The sequence below is a fragment of the Oncorhynchus mykiss genome, chromosome 17 (assembly GCF_057628025.1).
Source record: "Oncorhynchus mykiss isolate SJ-2025 chromosome 17, ASM5762802v1, whole genome shotgun sequence".
Taxonomy (NCBI): Eukaryota; Metazoa; Chordata; class Actinopteri; order Salmoniformes; family Salmonidae; genus Oncorhynchus; species Oncorhynchus mykiss.
In genome coordinates, this window is record NC_143038.1 from 4672030 (window position 1) to 4695000 (window position 22971).

Sequence of the window (22971 nt, forward strand, 5' to 3'; positions counted from 1 at the left end):
GACAAGTTCATATCCCGAGCTGACAAGGTACAAATCTGTCGTTCTGCCCCTGATCAGGCAGTTAACCCACTGTTCCTAGGCCATCATTGAAAATAAGAATTTGTTCTTAACTGACTTGCCTAGTTAAATAAAGGTAAAAAAATAAAAAAAACTAGGGATGTGTCCCGAGCGGCACCCTGTACACTAAATATGGAATAGGGTGCCATTTGGCACACTGACTTGGCAAAGTGTATTTTAGGGATTTGATAAGATTATTGTGGCTCTTTTATTCTGTCATTGACAAAACAAACAGCTGGTGTGACTGGAGGTTCTCCCCGCCCGGCGGCTCTCCCTGCCTTAGAACTACATAATTAGTCCAAATGCAGCCGGTTTTCAGGCAGTGGCTTGCAACTGTGGCTCGTTCATACAGGTTTCGCAGAGCGAGTGTAGAGTTCATACTCCTCCTGTTTGAAGATTTCAAAGATATTTGAGGCTAAATAGATAGGCCTAACTGAACATTTATATAGGCTTATGCTCAAAGCGCAAGAGGAGGAAACTGCAGAATCATGTCAAGGTGAATTTCTCTTATTTTCTCCCTGTCTAGATTGACTTTCAGAGGATTTAAGGTATAAATATGACCACTTCATGGAGCGACAGACTGCAGAACTATGCAGACCTTCCAGCCAACATGGACGGGCTGGCCATGAAGAAGTACCGCAGAGAGGCTTACCATAGGTATGTATGGATGGACACTGTCAGTGACATTAGTTACCACAGTTATTGATACTCTCAGGGATGACATGTTCCCATAGGTAGGTAGGTATGTGTGTATGTACAGTGGGGAGAGCAAGTATTTGATACACTGCCGATTTTGCAGGTTTTCCCACTTACAAAGCATGTAGAGGTCTGTCATTTTTATCATAGGTACACTTCAACTGTGAGAGACTGAATCTAAAACAAAAATCCAGAAAATGACATTGTATGATTTTAAGTAATTAATTAGCATTTTATTGCATGACATATGCTTTTCTGATGTATCAAATACTTAACTTAATTTTTTGTACAGAAACCTTTGTTTGCAATTACAGAGATCATACGTTTCCTGTAGTTCTTGACCAGGTTTGCACACACTGCAGCAGGGATTTTAGCCCACTCCTCCATACAGACCTTCTCTAGATCCTTCAGTTTTCGGGGCTGTCGCTGGGCAATACGGACTTTCAGCTCCCTCCAAAGATTTTCTATTGGGTTCAGGTCTAGAGACTGGCTAGGCCACTCCAGGACCTTGAGATGCTTCTTACGGAGCCACTCCTTAGTTGCCCTGGCTGTGTGTTTCGGGTCGTTGTCATGCTGGAAGACCAGGTCCACGACCCATCTTCAATGCTCTTACTGAGGGAAGGAGGTTGTTGGCCAAGATCTTGCGATACATGGCCCCATCCATCCTCCCCTCAATACGGTGCAGTCGTCCTGTCCCCTTTGCAGAAAAGCATCCCCAAAGAATGATGTTTCCACCTCCATGCTTCACGGTTGGGATGGTGTTCTTGGGGTTGTACTCATCCTCCTTCTTCTTCCAAACACTGCGAGTGGAGTTTAGACCAAAAAGCTCTATTTTTGTCTCATCAGACCACATGACCTTCTCCCATTCCTCCTCTGGATCATCCAGATGGTCATTGGCAAACTTCAGACAGGCCTGGACATGCGCTGGCTTGAACAAGGGGACCTTGCGTGCGCTGCAGGATTTTAATCCATGACGGCGCAGTGTGTTACTAATGGTTTTCTTTGAGACTGTGGTCCCAGCTCTCTTCAGGTCATTGACCAGGTCCTGCCATGTAGTTCTGGGCTGATCCCTCACCTTGCTCATGATCATTGATGCCCCACGAGGTGAGATCTTGCATTGAGCCCCAGACCGAAGGTGATTGACAGTCATCTTGAACTTCTTCCATTTTCTAATAATTGCGCCAACAGTTGTTGCCTTCTCACCAAGCTGCTTGCCTATTGTCCTGTATCCCTGATGTCCTTACACAGCTCTCTGGTCTTGGCCATTGTGGAGAGGTTGGAGTCTGTTTGATTGAGTGTGTGGACAGGTGTCTTTTATACAGGTATCGAGTTCAAACAGGTGCAGTTAATACAGGTAATGAGTGGAGAACAGGAGGGCTTCTTAAAGAAAAACTAACAGGTCTGTGAGAGCCGAAATTCTTACTGTTTGGTAGGTGATCAAATACTTATGTCATGCAATAAAATGCAAATGAATTACTTAAAAATCATACAATGTGATTTTCTGGATTTTTGTTTTAGATTCAGTCTCTCACAGTTGAATTGTACCTATGATAAAAATTACAGACCTCTACATGCTTTGTAAGTAGGAATACCTGCAAAATCGGCAGTGTATCAAATACTTGTTATCCCCACTGTATGTACAGTGGGGCAAAAAAGTATTTAGTCAGCCAACAATTGTGCAAGTTCTCCCACTTAAAAAGATGAGAGGCCTGTAATTTTCATCATAGGTACACTTAAACTATGACAGACAAAATGAAGAAAAAAAATCCAGAAAATCACATTGTAGGATTTTTAATGAATTTATTTGCAAAATATGGTGGGTAAAAACTTTTGTTATTGACCAAATACTTAATCTCAATACTTTGTTATATACCCTTTGTTGGCAATGACCGAGGTCAAACGTTTTCTGTAAGACTTTACAAGGTTTTCACACACTGTTGCTGGTATTTTGGCCCATTCCTCCATGCAGATCTCCTCTAGCGCAGTGATGTTTTGGGGCTGTTGCTGGGCAACACGGACTTTCAACTCCCTCCAAAGATTTTCTATGGGGTTGAGATCTGGAGACTGGCTAGGCCACTCCAGGACCTTGAAATGCTTCTTACGAAGAAGCCACTCCTTCGTTGCCCGGGCAGTGTGTTTGGGATCATTGTCATGCTGAAAGACCCAGCCACGTTTCATCTTCAATGCCCTTGCTGATGGAAGGAGGTTTTCACTCAAAATCTCATGATGCATGGCCCCATTCATTCTTTCCTTTATACGGATCAGTCGTCCTGGTCCCTTTGCAGAAAAACAGCCCCAAAGCATGATGTTTCCACCCGCATGCTTCACAGTAGGTATGGTGTTCTTTGGATGCAGCTCAGCATTCTTTGTCCTCCAAACACGACGAGTTGAGTTTTTACCAAAAAGTTATATTTTGGTTTCATCTGACCATATGGCATTCTCCTAATCTTCTTCTGGATCATTCAAATGCTCTCTAGCAAGCTTCAGTCGTGCCTGGATATGTACTGGCTTAAGCAGGGGGACACGTCTGGCACTGCAGGATTTGAGTCCTTGGCGGCGTAGTGTGTTACTGATGGTAGGCTTTGTTACTCTGGTCCCAGCTCTCTGCAGGTCATTCACTAGGTCCCCACCGTGTGGTTCTGGGATTTTTGCTCGCCGTTCTTGTGATCATTTTGACCCCACGGGGTGAGATCTTGCGTGGAGCCCCAGATCGAGGGAGATTCAGTGGTCTTGTATGTCTTCCATTTCCTAATAATTGCTCCCACAGTTGATTTCTTCAAACCAAGCTGCTTTCCTATTGCAGATTCAGTCTTCCCAGCCTTGTGCAGGTCTACAATTTTGTTTCTGGTGTCCTTTGACAGCTCTTTGGTCTTGGCCATAGTGGAGTTTGGAGTGTAACTGTTTGAGGTTGTGGACAGGTGTCTTTTATACTGATAACAAGTTCAAACAGGTACCATTAATACAGGTAACGAGTGGAGGACAGAGGAGCCTCTTAAAGAAGAAGTTACAGGCCTGTGAGAGCCAGAAATCTTGCTTGTTTGTAGGTGACCAAATTTTTTTTCTTCTCATTTTGTCTGTCATAGTTGAAGTGTACCTATGATGAAAATAAATTACAGGCCTCTCATCTTTTTAAGTGGGAGAACTTGCACAATTGGTGGCTGACTAAATACTTCTTTGCCCCACTGTATGTATGTACAGTACTCATCAAATGTTTGGACACACCTACTCATTCAAGGGTTTTTATTTATTTGGACTATTTTCTACATTGTAGAATAATAGTAAAAACATCAAAACTATGAAATAACACATGGAATCATGTAGTAACCAAAAAAGTGTTAAACACTCTTGGCATTCTCTCAACCAGCTTCACCTGGAACGCTTTTCCAACAGTCTTGAAGGAGTTCCCACATATGCTGAGCAGTTGTTTGCTGCTTTTCCTTCACTCTGCAGTCCAACTCACCCTAAATCATCTCACACTAAATCATGAGGTCAGGTGATTGTGGAGGCCAGGTCATCTGATGCAGCACTCTCCTTGTTGGTCACATTGCTCAGCAGCCTGGAGGTGTGTTGGGTCATTTTCCTGTTGAAAAACAAAAGCACAAACCAGATGGGATGGCGTATCGCTGCAGAATACTGTGGTAGCCATGCTGGTTAAGTGTGCCTTACATTTTTAATAAATCACTGACAGTGTCACCAGAAAAGCACCATCACACCACCTCCATGCTTCACGGTGGGAACCACACATGCAGTAATCATCCGTTTACTTATTCTTCATCTCACAAAGACACAGCGGTTGGAAGCAAAAATCTCAAATTTGGACTCATCAGACCAAAGGACAGATTTCCACCGGTCTAATGTCCATTGCTCGTGTTTCTTGGCCCAAGCAAGTCTCTTCTTCTTAGTGGTTTCTTTGCAGCAATTCGACCATGAAGGCCTGATTCACTCAGTCTCCTCTGAACAGTTGATGTTGAGATGTGTCTGTTACTTGAACTCTGTGGTGCAATCTGAGGTGCAGTTAGTTGCTGATTTATGAGGCTCTAATGAACTTATCCTCTGACTGGTTGAGGGAATGCCAAGTGTGCAAAGCTGTCATCAAGGCAAAGGGTGGCTACTTTGAAGACTCTCAAATATGAAATATATTTAGATTTGTTTAACACTTTTTTGGTTGCTACATGATTCCATATGTTATTTCATAGTTTTGATGTCTTCACTATTATTCTAAAATTTTGAAAATAGTAAACATAAAGAAAAACCCTTGAATGAGTATTTGTGTTCAAACTTTTGACTGGTACTCTGTATGGATGGGTGGACACTGGGAAGATAGCCTAGCGGTTAAGCACTGTGGGCCAGGAATCGATAGGTTGTTGGTTCGAATCCCCAAGCCGACTAGGTGAAAAATCTGTCGAGACACTTAACCCTAATTGCGCCTGTTAGTCGCTGTGGATAAGATCGTCTGCTAAATGACTAACATGTAAATGATGTACAATAAGATTCAGTTATATTAACCTACTGTACTGTATGTAGCCGTGTATTGTGTGTCGCTGTTTTATTTAGTCATTAGTCTACCACAGATAATTACAGCAGCAACATATGACAGGACGCTATGATACTACTAGTCCCAACCCTCTGTTTGTAAATGTCTTTCAACGTCAACTTTCCACTTAGCCTAATTCTCAGTTCACACCGTCATAGCCACTCAGTATGTCTTGTAAATGGCTAGATTTGAATGTGGTGTAGTTGTAGGTTACTCTTTGGTCCAAAATCTTGCGACAACCTGTCAGCCATTCTAGCGTATATTACAGAGTCCGTGTGTACTAGTTTGTTTTACACCCGTTCAGTGTAAAACCAAGTCTCTGTGGATTTCATTTAGCACTTCCTGTCTGAAGCGTCTTCCTCTGAACTTCATGACCGTTATGCCAACATCCTGTTCAACTGAAACACATGTATTTTCTCAATACTGACATGTCATTTGTGATGTGTTGGAGGTGGGCAATATGGCAAAAATCCATATTGCGATAAATTGCCTGAATTTAGGCGATAACGATAAATAGAACGATACGTTTACAACATGAATGTACACCACAGGTTTTTAAAATGATCCTTTAAACTACTAGTACCTGTTTGATGGTTGTAGCCATCAATTGTCCCATTAACAAACATCCATATTATATTAGCAAACTTATTTCATTTCAAACTTCACATTCCTCTACTATAGGCTACTTATCGTAATGAAAGATATCAGCAAAATGTCTGTCGATAATTTTCGGTTCATCATCCCAGCTCTAGTGTGTGTGTGTGTGTGTGTGTGGTCCTACACTAGCTGCGTGCAGTGGTCAAATAACCTCTCTCTATGTCCTAACTCGATAAACTAGTCCTCTAATTCGTTAAATATAGGCTAAAGTGGTGCCCGGTCGTAAAATAGGTTACAATGTTTTGGCAGTCACTTACTTTTGTATTTGAAAATGGGGAACCTAAAATAGATGAGCCCTAAATGCATTTTATCTCATGACAGGAAAGAAGCCTTTGGCCGTGCATGCTGGTTAGCTGGACTTAATGTTAGACAATGGCAGTGGGCAGGAATGCCGGCTTCACGTGAGTGAGATAAACAGCCGCTTGTGCAACGTTTAACTTCACCAAAGAGACGTTGTGTGTGTGTGTGTGTGTGTGTGTGCGTGCGGGTTAATTGCAGTTATTTCATACGGTTACATAACCTATGGACAATACAGCGCCACTAAAGCTGTCACTTTTCTGTTACTTTTCTGTCACTGTGCCGCTGTTGGGTCTATCTGAGTTCACTGGCACTCTGGCATCTGTAAGGAAGTCTGTAAGCCAAGTCCCTCACAACAACAGAACTGTTACTACCTGGTTGTTTTGAGGGGTTGATGCATTTATGTACATCTAACAACACTTTTTTTGTTGAAATGTCAGGCTTAGTTTAACAAACTTGGCAGATTCAAAAATATCAGCAACCTTTACAGAAAGAATATCTTTGCTGAAAGGCTGATGAAACCATACAATGAAACAATCCACTCAGTCAGTAAGGCGAACACCATTTGTTAGTAGTAGATAAACTCTTTCACGGTAGGTTCAATGTACCGTTTCCATAAGATAAGGGTACTGGTGGTACACAAATCTGTCTGATTGTCACACGCTGTGGTCTGCCTAAGCTAGGGATTCACTGTTAGATATAGACTACATAGAAATAGAATCACTGTGCTCTGAGGGGCTTTACCCGTTCTAGTAAATCTATTTCTACGTCGCCTGCACCTAAAAGTGAATCCCTCAATCAGACCCCAGTGGCGACAACCAGACAATCTGGTAATGGTAGGCTAGTACGGGAGGCCGGCCCACACATTCAGTCTATTTGAGGCCCAGTCATCAGGTCAAAGTGGGCTGTCCCCCACCGTCACTCTTTGTCAATAGTAGGGAGAAGAGTACCCGCACACTTGGGCAACATTTATGACTCCCACTCACGTTCACCTCGGTGCTAATAGCCCCAGAACACCTTGGTCTATTTGCAGAAGGAGGGCCTGAACTGTACACCTAGAGTTTGACCGTTTAACCTGTTCATAGGGGGACTGGAACAAGGAGAACCCCCAGTAATCTACCCATTACTTCAAGACCCCGCTTTGTACTCAATGCTGAGAATACAGTAGGTCCTTCTTAGGCCTACTCACATTCCAGATGATTGTTATCAGTTAGCCTAGAGAGACCTCGGCTGTAAGCTACAGCTTAGTGTCAGTAGTAGGTCTACCTCACATCCAGTGCACTGACATTGTAATTGTATCATCCATATTAGGGATTGTAAGCATCAGGTAATTGGCTATTTCTGATGAAATTCTTCTGAGTTAAAGCAGTGAATGGTGTTACGTTCTCCTTGTTCCTGATGGATAGCATAGCCCCTATTCACAAACTGTCTCAGAGTTAGGAGCGCAGATCTAGGATCAGGTCCCTGCGGTCCATACAATCACATTCATTATCATCTAAAAGGACAAACTGATCCTAGTACACGATGACTCTTTGCGAATACAGGCTTGAGCCTTAGTACTGTACAGTAGCCTAGCTCCAGTGGCTTAGGGCCTGGGAGGCACTGAGTTTGTTGCTGTTTCCACCTGATGGATTGTTCTGGATGTCTTTGAGGGCTAGAGCAAACGGTAACTCCCCCCAACCAACAACACTAGTGACAAACGGGCACCACAAACAACAACAACAATAACAGAGAACGATGCAGAATGGCAACAATAATTTTTTGCAACACGTCAGAAATTGAATGGCAAGGAAGCAAAGAGAGTGGGCTCTTTTTGTTTCTGGGCTGGAGTTGGAATAGCATTATGTAAGCGGGCTAGGCCAGAGCGCAGGCTAGTACACTTTTAGTCACGACACAGAATGCATCGTATGTCTGCCGCCGGGCTTAACTCGCAGTGGAAGCTGGTTCAGTATGGAGCTGCAGCAAGGTAATGGCAAAATATTGCATCATTTCTGAATGTATTATGGTCTATTTCCTAGGACGGTGACGATAGCAGTATCGTAATGGCTGTGTTCAAATACCCATACTAACATACTGTATACTACATACTTAATGAGTGTATATACTACATACTATTAGTTAATTTTAGTATACTGTAAAAGAACTGTATCCTTTCGGTTGAGTGTACTAGTGCTTTGCCTGTCCACCGGAAGTTGATGCTGTTGCTATGCAACCTCTTTCTAGCTTGTTAGCATAACAAATGACTAGCTAGACCTTTTACAATCTTCAATCTGGAGCGTTTGTAAATTCAGAGCGTTTCGCTCTTGGAGCGTTCAGGGCGCACACACTGGACTCTCTGGTCGAGGAGTAGGGTTGATCTGAGCGTTCTGACCTCACAACGGCAGTCAAGCACCCAAGCTAACTGGCTAACGTTGGCTAGCTTGTTAGCTACTTCCAGACACAAATGAGAGAACACCTCTCTGACCATTTTACTCGCCCTAGCAGAGCTGGTTATACAGAGCGTTGGTGACTAACTATGCTGCTGGCAACATTTTAATTACGCTTTTTTTTTTTTCAAACGCGCCCTCAGACGAGACGACAGTGCTCTGAAATCGGAGTAGATAGACAGAATTAGCAATGCCCGTAGAGAATGCACAATGACTAAACCACATAGCTAAGAATGAAGTGAATAATCATGTCAATAAACGTTGGGTAGTTAGTTATATAGCATATAGTTAATATACTGCCTGGCAAATTCGATATGTTAGTAGCCAACTAACTTTAGGACGGTAGCTAGCTTGCATACTGCTGTGATGATATGCGGTTCGTAAGGTTAGCTATCAATTAGTATCCTTTCTCATTGGACTTTAGCTGCATATTTTCCACCATTTTTTTTTTTTCAAATCTGAAAACGTTGTGAAGCCACGCCCATTTTGCATTATGGGCCCTAAAAGCCCGGAAATAGTGTCCACTGCTTGTATACTTCGTATTTTGGTTGGTATTTACCAACATATTTATTTTAAAAAATGCGAAATTCCATGTGTAGCCTAATCTTTTTTTACAAGTTACTTTGCAGTATAAGTTGTTCTGTGGTAGTTTGTTCAAAAGCTGTAGGTAGCAGGCTAGGCTGCGCTAACACGGAAAAGCCTAGAACCAGAGGAACAGAGATCTCTCTCTGACTGGAGCTGCCTGGCCTGCCACTGGAGCTGCCTGGCCTGGCCTGCCACTGGAGTTGGCTGGATCAGAAAGTGTCAGGCAGGATATGCCAACAATGCCGACCACTCCGGCCATGCAGACCCCCCTACCATGCCTTCAGATTTAACACTGGGGACAGTTGAGCTAGTTGAGGTGCCACCGTAAACATGTTGTCTATGCAGAATGGAGAGTCATGTTCATTAGGTACCAAACTGACTGAAACAGGGATGGAACTTGTCCAATAAGAAACACTCATTTTGTTGTCCATTGCAAAATGTTTTGCTATAGTGTGCACTTGTGAACCTACCCTGTAGGAAGCAATGCACTGTCTAAGGGCTAATAATGCCTTTTAAAAGGTTAAAAAGCTCAAGACAGCTAGTCTAGCTGTCTAATACTCAAATTCCTATGTTTTTAAGACATGTGGGAACGTGCCTTGTAAGGCTAGAGAAAATAGGAGCTTACTGACTTCATTGTCTGTGCCAGATTGTTTCTAATATCTGTTTAGGGGCCATGCATATCAATTGCAGACCTTTGTTAGGCTATATTTCAAAATGAGAACTACGTGAGCCATCACTAGATGGCTAACATATGATTTAATCCCCAAAATACCTCTGCTCATTCTTCTTCTGTGAGAGGCAATTTATCCTAATGTTCTCCTTGCACACAGAGGTAGGACTCTCTTGTATGTCTCTCAAAATCACTCTGAATCACATTCTGATTCTATCCTTCTGTTTCCTCCCTTTTTTGTTTTTTTAGAGTTTTTGTAAACAGAAGCTTGGCCATGGAGAAGATTAAATGCTTTGGCTTCGATATGGATTACACTCTAGCCGGTAAGTGCACTACAGTCGCTGCCTTGGCCGTCAACACTTCTTTACAGTGTGTATGTGGGCGCCCTCAGCCCACCGTCACTACTTTACAATGTAGGGTCAACTCTAGTTTGGTTGGCATAGCAACTAGTCGTCGGCCATATTGATTTCTCCTTCAGTGTTTGTTGACAAAGTACACCGGGTCAGAACAGGGGCTCACGTGTCATTCGATAAGCCCAGACCAGACTCACTGGGGACTAGGGGTGGTGGGTAGAAGGGCAGGGGAGGTGTAGGTTTCTTGGGGTACAGCGATGATGGAAAAAGGTGATGAGTTCTTCAGAAGGATACTGTAACGGAGGAAAATGCGTTAACTGAATCTGTAATCTGATTTAGATGTCAGTTTAGATGTAATGTTTTTAGACTCTTCTGTCATTGGAATTTGCAAACCACAAAACTCTTTGACCTCAAGTGAATGGCTAAGACTATCCTCACTTTCTAAATATTAACTAGTACAGTTTCTCTGTATTTGACTAAGCAATAGTAAAAAAGTAGCAGTAATTCTCTAATAGTTTTCTAAGTGACAATAGGTTGTCTGTAATCCATTGACCTGACCGTCAACCACATGAAGGCTAAAGTCAGTTAGGGGACATCTCTTGACACAATGTCTAGATGATGGCGTTGACATGAGTCCGTGCCCGATTTGTAACCGCAAGGCGCACCAGAACCCTAGATGAGGTTCTCCCCAGTGACCGGCAGGAGGCTGAGGTGTCGCTGTGTCGTGCTCTGGCCAGGGAGGCCACAGCCTGTTCCTGCGGTCACAACTCGAGCGTTGAGTGAAGCGATACGATATCCCTGGCATCTTGTAAACATCATCACTTGGTTATGGGCCGTCCCATATAAAGAGGCTACATGTCAACAGTTGAGCGTCCGTAAAATCTGCCCTCAGATGATGGAAATGGAATATGGGCCGTGTGTTTGCGGGTACAAGCGATCCCCTTTCCCCCTCCTCAAAGTCTCACATACACACACACACACTGTACTTCTAGATGAATTACCAACCCTCCACTTAGCTGAGTCACTGAAGCACATTTAGCTAGCTAGATAGCGTCTTGACCCATGGTGATAGGACTTGACGCCTGAGGAGTCAGACCCCTCACTGGGATGACTTCTCACGGCAGCAGGTAGGCTATACATTGGTTTCTGTTTCTAGTGAGGATTTAAGAAGAGGGCTGTTAGGAGTTGTCCACAATTGTTTTCATACAACATGGTTACATGTACAACAAATCCTCTGACTGTAAATAGACCATAACCAGACGGTGTTCCTATATGTTCGTATTAGGACCGTGATCTCTGGTCAGTGTTGAACCATGTTCCTCTATGATATAGGCCTTCTGTCAATAGCTTTGTGTCACACAGAGGAGATCAAATGTCCTCCCGTCTATCCATGTCACTACGATACAGTATTTCCACATCAAGACCACGATGCCTGATAAAAGCAAAGGGCATTAGTTGAACCATGCCCTTCGATGATAGGTCATCCGTTATTAACTGTGGTTTATATCAAAGGTCGTGAAATCATCCACTGATGACAGCTCTATGTGGCCTAACACTCCCTGCCCACTCGCCTCTGGCACATTACCGTGGTAACTAGATACCCCCGGCGACGCTGGCTGACACATCTGTCCTCGACGACTCGCTGTTCTGAAAACACAACATAGAGGCTTCACTGTACTGTAGTTCAAATAACACACACACACACACACACACACACACACACACACACACACACACACACACACACACACAGTTCTGAAATCAACCTAGTGAGAGACTCCACTGAGAAGCTCAAATGACACTGGAGCCACACTGTCGACCTGTTAGTTCTATGGGGCACGGGGTTATTTTTCACTGTTCTATTGTAGCATGGTGATTAGCCTGAAAGCCATTCGTTTTGGAATAAGCTAGACTATGCTATGCTAACTCATAGCCTTTGGTAGAGCGGAGCCCAAGCTACTAATTTATGTTATTATATATAAAGCTGTCTGAGTGACATTGATGTCTGGACCCACCTCCGATACAGCTAGATAATTACTTAGGCCTATAATTAGCAACCAGGAAGTTGTCCAGAAGACACTTCATATGTCATAAGCTATGGCTACGATCCATGTGGCACCCTATTCCCGATACAGGACACTTCTTTTGACCTGGTGCCATAGGGCTCTGGTCAAAATTAGAGCACTTTATTGGGAATAGGGGTGCCATTTGGGATGAAGGCTGTTTATGTATCTGTATATAGCACAGTCTAGTCCAATAGATTTACAGGTCTACGACCATGTTTTAGTTAAAGGGTAAAGTTGTTTACCCTTAGGTGAGGGGTATAGCTTACATTTGGAAAGAAATTGGCCCTGGAGGACTGTAAATTCTAGCCTGGTCACTCTCTCCTCTCTCTCACTCACTCACATACTCACTCACTCACACACACACACACACACACACACACACGGCTTAAGGGGAGTACAATTATCTGTCAACGACTGCATCAGGAGAGGAGGATTTAATGGATCCCCAAGCTTAGTGTGTGTTTGTGTTACCAGGCTATAATTTACTACTTTCCAGTGTCACGTTCGTCCCAAATGTAAGGTATACCCCTCACCTATGAGTAAACAAATCAACTATTTCAACTTAAACATGGTCCCAGACCAGTAAATCTAATGGACTAGACCAGGGATGGGCCACGGAACAATTTCACCCCCCATCTCTCAACTTACTGTTGGTAAGTCTAGCGTTCACCTATTTAAACTTGTAGTAACCATGGCCAAATTAGCGACTGGGGTGGGGCCAGTTATCTTATTAAAAACGGCCTACTTTTCTGTTCGCCCCATGGAAAAATGTGTAGAATTGCTGAAATGTTTTGCTCGCAAGGTGGGGATGTGCAGACCCACTGCCCACTGTGACCCCCACCCCCATCAACGTTTCCTATCCCTGGACTAGACTGTGCTATATATACAGACATAAATAGGCTGTGTGTGTGTTTCCACGCCTGTGTGTGTTTAAGCTAAAGCTGTCTGAAGGTCACAGCAGTGGACAGTGCAGAGAGAGAGAGCGAGCGAACTCTGCTCATCGCCGGGCCAACCAAAGAGAGAGCTGATCGGGAAGGTGGCGGAGGGGAAAATACTCTTAAAATAGGTTTCTTTGTAACAGCCACAGAGCTTAGGGAAATGGAGGCAGGGATGAGGAGAGGAAAGATGGGGGTATTTGTATGGAGGAGTCTGGCCCAGGACTGTGCGACTCTTCGAGGCTGCAGCACTGGGCATGATGCCCACCACTCCTCTGCTTCGCTAGCCAGCCAGGGACACTGGAACACCACAGGGGATTTCAACTCACCAGAGAGGGAGGGAGAGAACACACAATTGGGCTAAGAAGCAAACACACAAATGGGTAAATGTGCGCACACACACTACACCAAGATGGGTATTCACACTCCTCTTTCTCTCTCTGTCTGTCTGTCTGTGTGCACGCGCTAACTCAGTAAGACACATTTGCCCAGGCCTATTCCTTCCATGTTTGGGGTCTCAGCGCTAGCTAGCCTATCCCCACATCGTCCTTCCTGCTCCCTCTAAGCATCAGCCAAGTCCTCCCCTCCTGCAGGGTCCTCCTGGACCTAATGTGGAAAAACACCCTTTATATGAATACCATCTGACAGAGCCTTCTTCCAATGTCAGTTAGCATTCTCATCGGCTGATAGGCCCCTCTGGCCCAGGCCTGGACATTGTATCCCTCTCTACTTTTCCCCTTCACCCATGGCTTGGCTCACCAGGCCTGGGGGATGTGTTCATTTGGCACCAAACGGCAGAAAACAGACTGAAACAGGGAGGGACTAAATGGACCTGCCCAATAAGAAAGGCTTATTATCCTTTTCTGTTGCACAACCTTGTAAACTGTTTTCTGTCATTTCCCCTAATGAACAGGGCCCTGGAGATGTCTGGTTGTTTGGCGTCTGAATGTCATTGTTTCCACAGGCCTCATTAGTATCAGAGTCCAGAGTTGAGCTATGGATCCTGTTTCTCCACGGATTAGATCCTAGGGTATTCAGGCCCCTGCGCTCGGTGTGTGTGTGCCCGGGCGTGTGCGCGCATGCACTTTCGGGGGAGAGGGGCTAGGCTATGTTATTACCAACAGTATCCCAGATATCCTGACGGCTAGAGTTATTTTAAAAATACCTGTCTCGCGTTGCATCACATCACCATGTCACGTTGCAATAGCTTACGTGCTGTTATCTAGTCGAGGTGAATGGGTCCACATTGGCTGGTTGAGGATAAATGGGAGGCTGCAATTTACAGAGTAGTCCGTTCGCAAACAGGCCATTAGACTTGACTACCTCCTACGTCCTTCTCCTAAATGTATGGTGTCAGTGTAATTACGTGCCTGTATAGACATCGGGGAGTGCTGATGTGTGACTCTGTGTAGTCTACACCGGCTTGTGTTAAATGCTAACGTCTGTGTTTCTATTCTCCAGTGTACAAGTCTCCAGAGTATGAGTCCCTGGGATTTGAGCTGACCGTGGAGCGCCTGGTCCACATCGGTTACCCCCAGGAGCTGCTCAGCTTCGTCTACGACCCCGCCTTCCCCACCAGGTGACCACACACACACACACACACACGGTGACCACCAATCACATCATACCGTTAATGTTGTTGCCATGGTGATGGCATTATACTGCTATTTATTTATTTATTTATTTATTTATTTATTTAAACTGGGAAACGCTTTGATGTCAACGGGGCACCAGCTGTACTTTGTTACCAGGTACCTATTACCTATCACATCATGGTTGCCATGGTGAGGATGTTTTAATGCTATTTTAATACCTGGCTGCGTGGGTTTCTAATTTGGTCCTGGTTGTAGCTAGGTAGATTGTCTGGGCTTTTAAAGATCATGTGTCAACCATTTCTCAATGTATTCTAACTGACTGAATGATGTTGTTTCTCTGTATTTCTTCAGAGGCCTGGTGTTTGACACCCTGTATGGGAACCTGTTAAAGGTGGACGCCTACGGCAACATCCTGGTCTGTGTCCACGGCTTCAATTTCCTACGAGGGTAAGTGGTGAACCCAACGCTCTCCTAACCTTCTCGCAGTGTCCTCCCTACGTCCCCTTCTCCCCAGATCATTGAGCGGCTTTTTGAAGGTTAGGTCTACCTGCCAAGAAATTCTCCTGGCATTTTCTTTTTCTCTTCTCTCCCCAGACCTGAAATACGGGAGCTATACCCGAACAAGTTCATCCAACGTGACGATACTGAACGTTTCTATATCCTCAACACTCTCTTCAACTTACCAGGTAGAAGGAGGAGAGATTCTGTCCATGCCAGAGCCATTCAATTATTTAAAAATGTGTTTATCTCCATCTAGATTCAACTGTCATTCATAAGAGGGACAAGCCCAGACATGCCCTCCATTTTGTCTGAGCACAGTTTGAGGCAAGGCCATGGAGTTCAACTCAACTTTATTGACACTCGATAGATTTTACAGTACAGTTTCCCTCTCTCTCCAGAGACCTACCTCTTTGCCTGCCTCGTGGACTTCTTCTCAAACTGTGACAGATATGCAAGGTAAGGAATCCCTAGTCACACTACCCACCTTATTTGTCTTGTGGGTTATATACAAGTAATTCCTGGATATGACATGGCAACATTTGATAAGCCAATTAGACAACATGACAACAGGGTAGGTCCATATCTCCAATAAAAATCCTCCAATAAGGAAGTACTTTAGCCCTAACCCTGTTAAGCCAGTGGAGCAAGATACTTTATTAGGATTACTCGGCTATCTGAATGATTATTGGTCTTCGATACTAATCATTCCACGAATGCATGCAGTAACTTAATTCCAGATTTTCAGATTTCATTACTTTTATTATTTAAATTTACCTGTAATGACTAATCATCTAGCATGATGTAATATCATGTCTCTATCGTCTCGATATAATTGTACAATCATTTGTTAGCGATAGTTTTAATGAATTCTTTGTGTGATGATGTGATCTGCAATGGAATGGCTGCATGTCTTCTCCTCTGAAACGAGTTGTTGGTCTTTTAGGGGGAGATTGCTTTCCTGTTTGGCTGGAAACCACCTCAAACAAGGGAAGACTATCCCATTTAAAAGCAAAACAAAAACAAAACCAAAAAATGTAGTGAAAAATGGCTACTAGCGTTTAAAAGCAAAGCTCTCTGTCTGGCCTTGGCCTGTCCACTGGCTCTGTGTGTCCCTCTCCTCCCCCCTTACCTCAGCTGTGAGACTGGCTTTAAAGATGGCGACCTCTTCATGTCCTTCAAGAGCATGTTCCAGGACATCCGCGACGCCGTCGACTGGGTCCACTTCAAGGTAGCGCGATGAGGAAGTCTATCACAGTGCAATCATTTGTTCACTTCCATTTCAAGGTGTTATATGGGGCGAAACGCCCAATGATTATCTTTATCCTGAAGCAATAATTTACTGTTTATCGTCGTGCTAATGGTATGTACCCTGAAAATGATTGACATGGTTTACAGTGAGTGTGAGCTTGTTATTTTTCGATGTATTTCAACCCATTTACCGGTAGTCCTGTCTTCCAGGGCACCCTGAAGGAAAAGACAGTAGAGAACCTTGAAAAGTATGTAGTGAGAGACGTAAGTACACACATGAACATTTTACCAGCCCCTTTAGCGCTCGACTTATTCCTACGGGAACACACTGGCACGACGAGAAGTCAACATTTACTTTGCGTCTCTGTCTGAATGCCTGTACGAACGCACTGTGTATGATAATGGCTTTGTGATATTTAGTGTTCTCTCTCTCTCTCTCATCAAGGCAAAGCTGCCTCTCCTGCTGAGTAGAATGAATGAAGTAGCCAAGGTGTTCCTGGCCACCAACAGTGACTACAAATACACACACGTGAGTCCACAGTACTGACCACGCTAAGTGCCCCGGTCCACTGTTTACACACACACACAGAGGAATGGACGATTCACATGCACAGTAACAGACACCCTTCAGAGCCCAAAACAATAGTTAAGTCCTGCCTTGTTAAACGTCCATGCAGAGCAACATTTAATATGCAAAGCAAACGCACACACACAGCTTCACAAAACATGTCCTGGCAAACTGTTACGTTTGCATATGAAACTGGGGTGACGTGTTTGCCTACTGAACTGGGGGCGTTTAGCAGCGGTATCTGTCCCAGTCACCATTTTTAATGAGATGACTAATAGACTCGTTATGTTGTTACATTTTCTCACAGAAGATCATGACATACCTGTTTGACTTCCCCCACGGCCCAAAGGTAAGAGAATCATTTCAACATTCATACACGGCGTTCTCCCTCAGACATGAAATCTTGTTAACTACATGCGTCTATATAACTTAACTATCGTCGCTACGCATTGACCAGAATCTGTGTTGTGTTGCAGCACGGGACATCCCACCGGCCGTGGCAGTCCTACTTTGACCTGATTCTGGTGGACGCCAGGAAGCCTCTGTTCTTTGGAGAGGGAACGGTGCTCAGACAAGTCGACACAGTGAGTAATTACACCATCACACCTCTGTCAGAACCCAGTGCTGAGACTTTTGAGCGCGGTAGCCTGATGGCGTGGTAGCCTGATGGCGTGGTAGCCTGATGGCGTGGTAGCCTGATGGCGTGGTAGCACAATGTGAAGTACAACTTCTAAAGAATTCTAATTTGAGCAAGTTGAGGTGACTAATCTGCTTGGAGTAATGGTCAAAGCATATTGATTCAACAGTAGCTAAGATGGGGAGAAGTCTGTCCATAATAAAGTGCTGCTCTGCCTTCTTAACAACACTATCAGCAAGGCAGGTCCTACTGGCCCTAGTTTTGTCGCACTTGGACTACTGTTCAGTCTTCTGTTCAGGTACCACAAAAAGGGACTTAGGAAAATTGCAATTGGCTCAGAACAGGGCAGCATGACTGGACCTTGGATGTACACAGAGAGCTAACATTAATAATATGCATGTCAATCTCTCCTGGCTCAAAGTGGAGGAGAGATTGACTTCATCACTACTTATACTTTGGCACACAGCTTGGACACCCATGCATATCCCACAAGACATGACACCAGAGGTCTCTTCACAGTCCAGAACAGACTATGGGAGGCGCACAGTACTACATAGAGCCATGAATACATGGAACTCTATTCCACAGTACTACATAGAGCCATGACTACATGGAACTCTATTCCACAGTACTACATAGAGCCATGACTACATGGAACTCTATTCCACAGTACTACATAGAGCCATTACTACATGGAACTCTATTCCACAGTACTACATAGAGCCATTACTACATGGAACTCTATTCCACGTCAAATAACTGATGCCAGCAGTATAATTAGATATAAAAAAAAACTGATATACACCTTATGGAACAGCGGAGACATAGGCACAGACACATGCATACACACACACGATAACATGCACACTATACACACACACACACACACACACACACACACACACACACACACACACACACAGGTACACATGGATTTTGTGGTGGAGTAGGGGCCTGAGGGCACACAGTGTGTTGTGAAATCTGTGAATGTAACGTTTTTAAAATTGTATAAACTGCCTTCATTTTTCTGGACCCCAGGAAGAGTAGCTGCTGCTTTGGCAGGAACTAATGGGGATCGATAATAAACCCCAGGAAGTGTAGCTGCTGCTTTGGCAGGAACTAATGGGGATCTATAATAAACCCCAGGAAGTGTAGCTGCTGCTTTGGCAGGAACTAATGGGGATCGATAATAAACCCCAGGAAGTGTAGCTGCTGCTTTGGCAGGAACTAATGGGGATCTATAATAAACCCCAGGAAGTGTAGCTGCTGCTTTGGCAGGAACTAATGGGGATCTATAATAAACCCCAGGAAGAGTAGCTGCTGCTTTGGCAGGAACTAATGGGGATCTATAATAAACCACAGGAAGTGTAGCTGCTGCTTTGGCAGGAACTAATGGGGATCGATAATAAACCCCAGGAAGTGTAGCTGCTGCTTTGGCAGGAACTAATGGGGATCTATAATAAACCCCAGGAAGTGTAGCTGCTGCTTTGGCAGGAACTAATGGGGATCTATAATAAACCCCAGGAAGAGTAGCTGCTGCTTTGGCAGGAACTAATGGGGATCTATAATAAAACCCAGGAAGTGTAGCTGCTGCTTTGGCAGGAACTAATGGGGATCGATAATAAACCCCAGGAAGTGTAGCTGCTGCTTTGGCAGGAACTAATGGGGATCTATAATAAACCCCAGGAAGAGTAGCTGCTGCTTTGGCAGGAACTAATGGGGATCTATAATAAAACCCAGGAAGTGTAGCTGCTGCTTTGGCAGGAACTAATGGGGATCGATAATAAACCCCAGGAAGTGTAGCTGCTGCTTTGGCAGCAGCTAATAGGGATCTATAATAAACCCCAGGAAGTGTAGCTGCTGCTTTGGCAGGAACTAATGGGGATCTATAATAAACCCCAGGAAGAGTAGCTGCTGCTTTGGCAGGAACTAATGGGGATCTATAATAAACCCCAGGAAGTGTAGCTGGTGCTTTGGCAGGAACTAATGGGGATCTATAATAAACCCCAGGAAGAGTAGCTGCTGCTTTGGCAGGAAATAATGGGGATCTATAATAAAACCCAGGAAGTGTAGCTGCTGCTTTGGCAGGAACTAATGGGGATCGATAATAAACCCCAGGAAGTGTAGCTGCTGCTTTGGCAGGAACTAATGGGGATCTATAATAAACCCCAGGAAGAGTAGCTGCTGCTTTGGCAGGAACTAATGGGGATCTATAATAAACCCCAGGAAGAGTAGCTGCTGCTTTGGCAGGAACTAATGGGGATCCATAATGAATACATATACTTGACATTGTTTTGCGGTGAGGCTACTGTTCCATGTGTTCTCTGGTGTTAGACGACAGGGCGGCTGAAGATCGGGACCTACACCGGACCCCTGCACCATGGCATCGTCTACTCTGGAGGTAAGATACCTGGGGACATGCACTGACTCACAGCACAAACCGCCAGACAGCACTGCCAACTTCACAAATCATCTAACTAGCAGAGTACTTCTAAACATGATGGATCTCAGTTAACCTTTATTTAGCCAGCATAGTCTTCTCAATAACGCTCGCTGTTCTCCAGGGAGGTCTGGGTTCCCTAAAAACAAAACAATGGTATGAATCTGAAAAACAACGTGGTACAAATCTTTCATAAAACAACATCATCCAGTAACATCTCCATTTCAATATGTCCCTCTCTCTCTCTCTCTCGCCCAGGTTCTTCTGACATCGTGTGTGACCTGCTGGGGGCCAAGGGGAAGGACATCGTCTACATCGGAGACCACATCTTCGGGGACATCCTCAAGTCCAAGAAACGCCAGGGCTGGAGGACCTTCCTCGTCATCCCCGAGCTGGCCCAGGAGTTGCATGTCTGGACTGACAAGAGCTGTGAGTCACACTCGTAGTCTCACACGCAGGCACACACACACACGCAGGCACACACACACACACACACACACAGTCACACACACAAAAGGACGGGTGGACATTCCCATGCAAGCAGCCAGACAGACGTGTGCAGACACACACATACTCGTACATAAAACGGCTGATGGACACACTGGAGAGCACTGGTCCTCTGTAGCTCAGTTGGTGGAGCATGGTGCTTGCAACGCCAGAATTATGGGTTCGGTTCCCGGGACCACCAGTACAGTACGTAAAATGTATGCAGGCGTGACGAAGTCGCTTTGGATAAAAGCGTCTGCTAAATGGCATACAGTGCCTACAGAAAGTATTCACACCCCTTGACTTGTACCACATTGTGTTGTGTTACAGCCTGAATTCAACATGGATTCAAATGTTTTTTTCTCGCCTGTCTACACACAATGCCCCATAATGACAAAGTGAAAACATTTTTGTGTTTTTATTGAAAATGAAATACTGAAATATCTCATTTACATAAGTATTCACACCCCTGAGTCAATACATGTTAGAATCATCTTAGGCTGTGATTACAGCCGTGAGTCTTTCTGGGTAAGTTTCTAAGAGCTTTGCACACCTGGATTGTACAATATTTTCACATGTATTATTTTTTTAAAATTCTTTAAACTCTGTTAAATTGGTTGTTGATCGTTGCTAGACAACCATTTTCAAGTCTTGTCATAGATCTTCAAGTCAAAACTGTAACTAGGCCACTCAGGAACATTCATCATCATCTTGGTAAGCAACCCCAGTGTATATTTGGCCTTGTTTTAGATTATTGCCTTGCTGAAAGGTGAATTTGTCTCCCAGTGTCTGTTGGAAAGCAGACTGAACAGGGTTTTTCTCTAGGATTTTGCCTGTGCTTAGCTTTATTCAATTTATTCTTATGCTAAAAAAAACTCCCTAGTCCTTGCCGATGACAAGCATACCCAATACAGGATGCAGCCACCACCATGACGTGTTTTGTTGGATTTGCCCCAAACGTAACACTTTGTACTCAGGACAAAGTTAATTTCTTTGCCACATTTCTTGCAGTATTATTTCTTGCCGTTTTAGTTTGCAAACAGGATGCATATTTTTGAATCTTTTTTTTTGTTCTGTACAGGCTTCCTTTTCACTCTGTCATTTGTTACTATTGTGGAGTAACTGCATAGTTGTTGATCCACCCTCAGTTATCTCATATCACAGCCATTAAACTCGAACTGTTTTAAAGTCGTGGTGAAATCCCTGAGCGGTCTCCTTCCTCTCTGACAACTGAGTTAGGAAGGACACCTGTATCTTTGTAGTGACTGGGTGTATTGATACACCATCCAACGTGTATTTTAATAGTTTCACCACGCTCAAAGGGATATTCAATGTCTGCTTTTTCATTTTTACTCATCTACCAATAGGGGCCATTCTTTGCGAAGCATTGGAAAACCTCCCTGGTCTTTGTCGTTCAATCTGTGTTTGAAATTCACTGTCGACTGAGGGACCTTAAGTTACTTAGGCTTGCCATAAGAAAGCGGTGGAGTACATATCGACTCTTTTCATTTTTAATTAATTTGTAAAAATGTCGTAACATAATTCCACTTTGACATTTATAGGAAATTATGTGTAGGCCAGTGACACACAATCTCAATGTAATCCATTTTAAATTCAGGCTGTAACACAACAAAATGTGGAAAAAGTCAAGGGGTATTAATTAGTCAAGGGGTGTTATATTATAGCAGTGACACACTTGTGCGCACACACACACACATTCATGCACAGGCACACATACACACACACACACACACACACACACAGGCACACATACACAAATATAACTGTGACGTGTCATTGTAGCTGTAAAATGCCCTCGTAAACCTCTCAACGGCCTGTGAGTGACAGCGTGCCAGGGAGAGGGGGAATGAGAAGGGAAGATAGAGGGGGAGAGTGAAAAAGCAGCAGATGGAACAAGTGAGCCAACACCTGTGATTAAGGGCAGTGGTGTAAAGTACTTTAAGTAAAAATACTTTAAAGTACTACTTATCTGTACTTTCTCCACCGCTGAATTTAAGGGAGGAGGAGGGAAAGGGATGTTGTGACTGAGACTGACCCTGGCCTCCTTTCTCCTCTTCTGTCTTACAGCGTTATTTGAGGAATTGCAGGGCCTGGACATTTTCTTGGCAGAGCTCTACAAGTGAGTACTGCACCGTCTACTCCCCTACAACGCCCCTCTGCTCGCTCTCTAGGCTGCCTCTGCACCTGGCGCGTGTGTGC

The 22971-nt window shown here is 44.2% G+C and overlaps 1 protein-coding gene across 2 annotated transcripts in view; it reads left to right on the forward strand.

Moving 5' to 3' along the window:
• LOC110493471 (cytosolic purine 5'-nucleotidase) overlaps positions 1 to 22971 on the forward strand; it is a 32251-nt gene that overhangs the window by 2661 nt on the left and 6619 nt on the right. Inside the window, exons 2-15 of one of the 2 annotated variants that reach the window (XM_021567765.3) lie at positions 584 to 714; positions 10172 to 10245; positions 14738 to 14855; positions 15223 to 15318; positions 15466 to 15557; positions 15771 to 15828; positions 16507 to 16600; positions 16831 to 16884; positions 17066 to 17149; positions 17496 to 17537; positions 17665 to 17772; positions 20160 to 20226; positions 20524 to 20694; positions 22840 to 22891. In XM_021567765.3, coding sequence (XP_021423440.1) covers positions 614 to 714; positions 10172 to 10245; positions 14738 to 14855; positions 15223 to 15318; positions 15466 to 15557; positions 15771 to 15828; positions 16507 to 16600; positions 16831 to 16884; positions 17066 to 17149; positions 17496 to 17537; positions 17665 to 17772; positions 20160 to 20226; positions 20524 to 20694; positions 22840 to 22891 — 1211 coding nt within the window. In that variant the 5' untranslated portion in view covers positions 584 to 613. The remainder of the gene's footprint in view (positions 1 to 583; positions 715 to 10171; positions 10246 to 14737; positions 14856 to 15222; positions 15319 to 15465; positions 15558 to 15770; positions 15829 to 16506; positions 16601 to 16830; positions 16885 to 17065; positions 17150 to 17495; positions 17538 to 17664; positions 17773 to 20159; positions 20227 to 20523; positions 20695 to 22839; positions 22892 to 22971) is intronic. The other variant, XM_090204560.1, reaches the window with a different exon arrangement.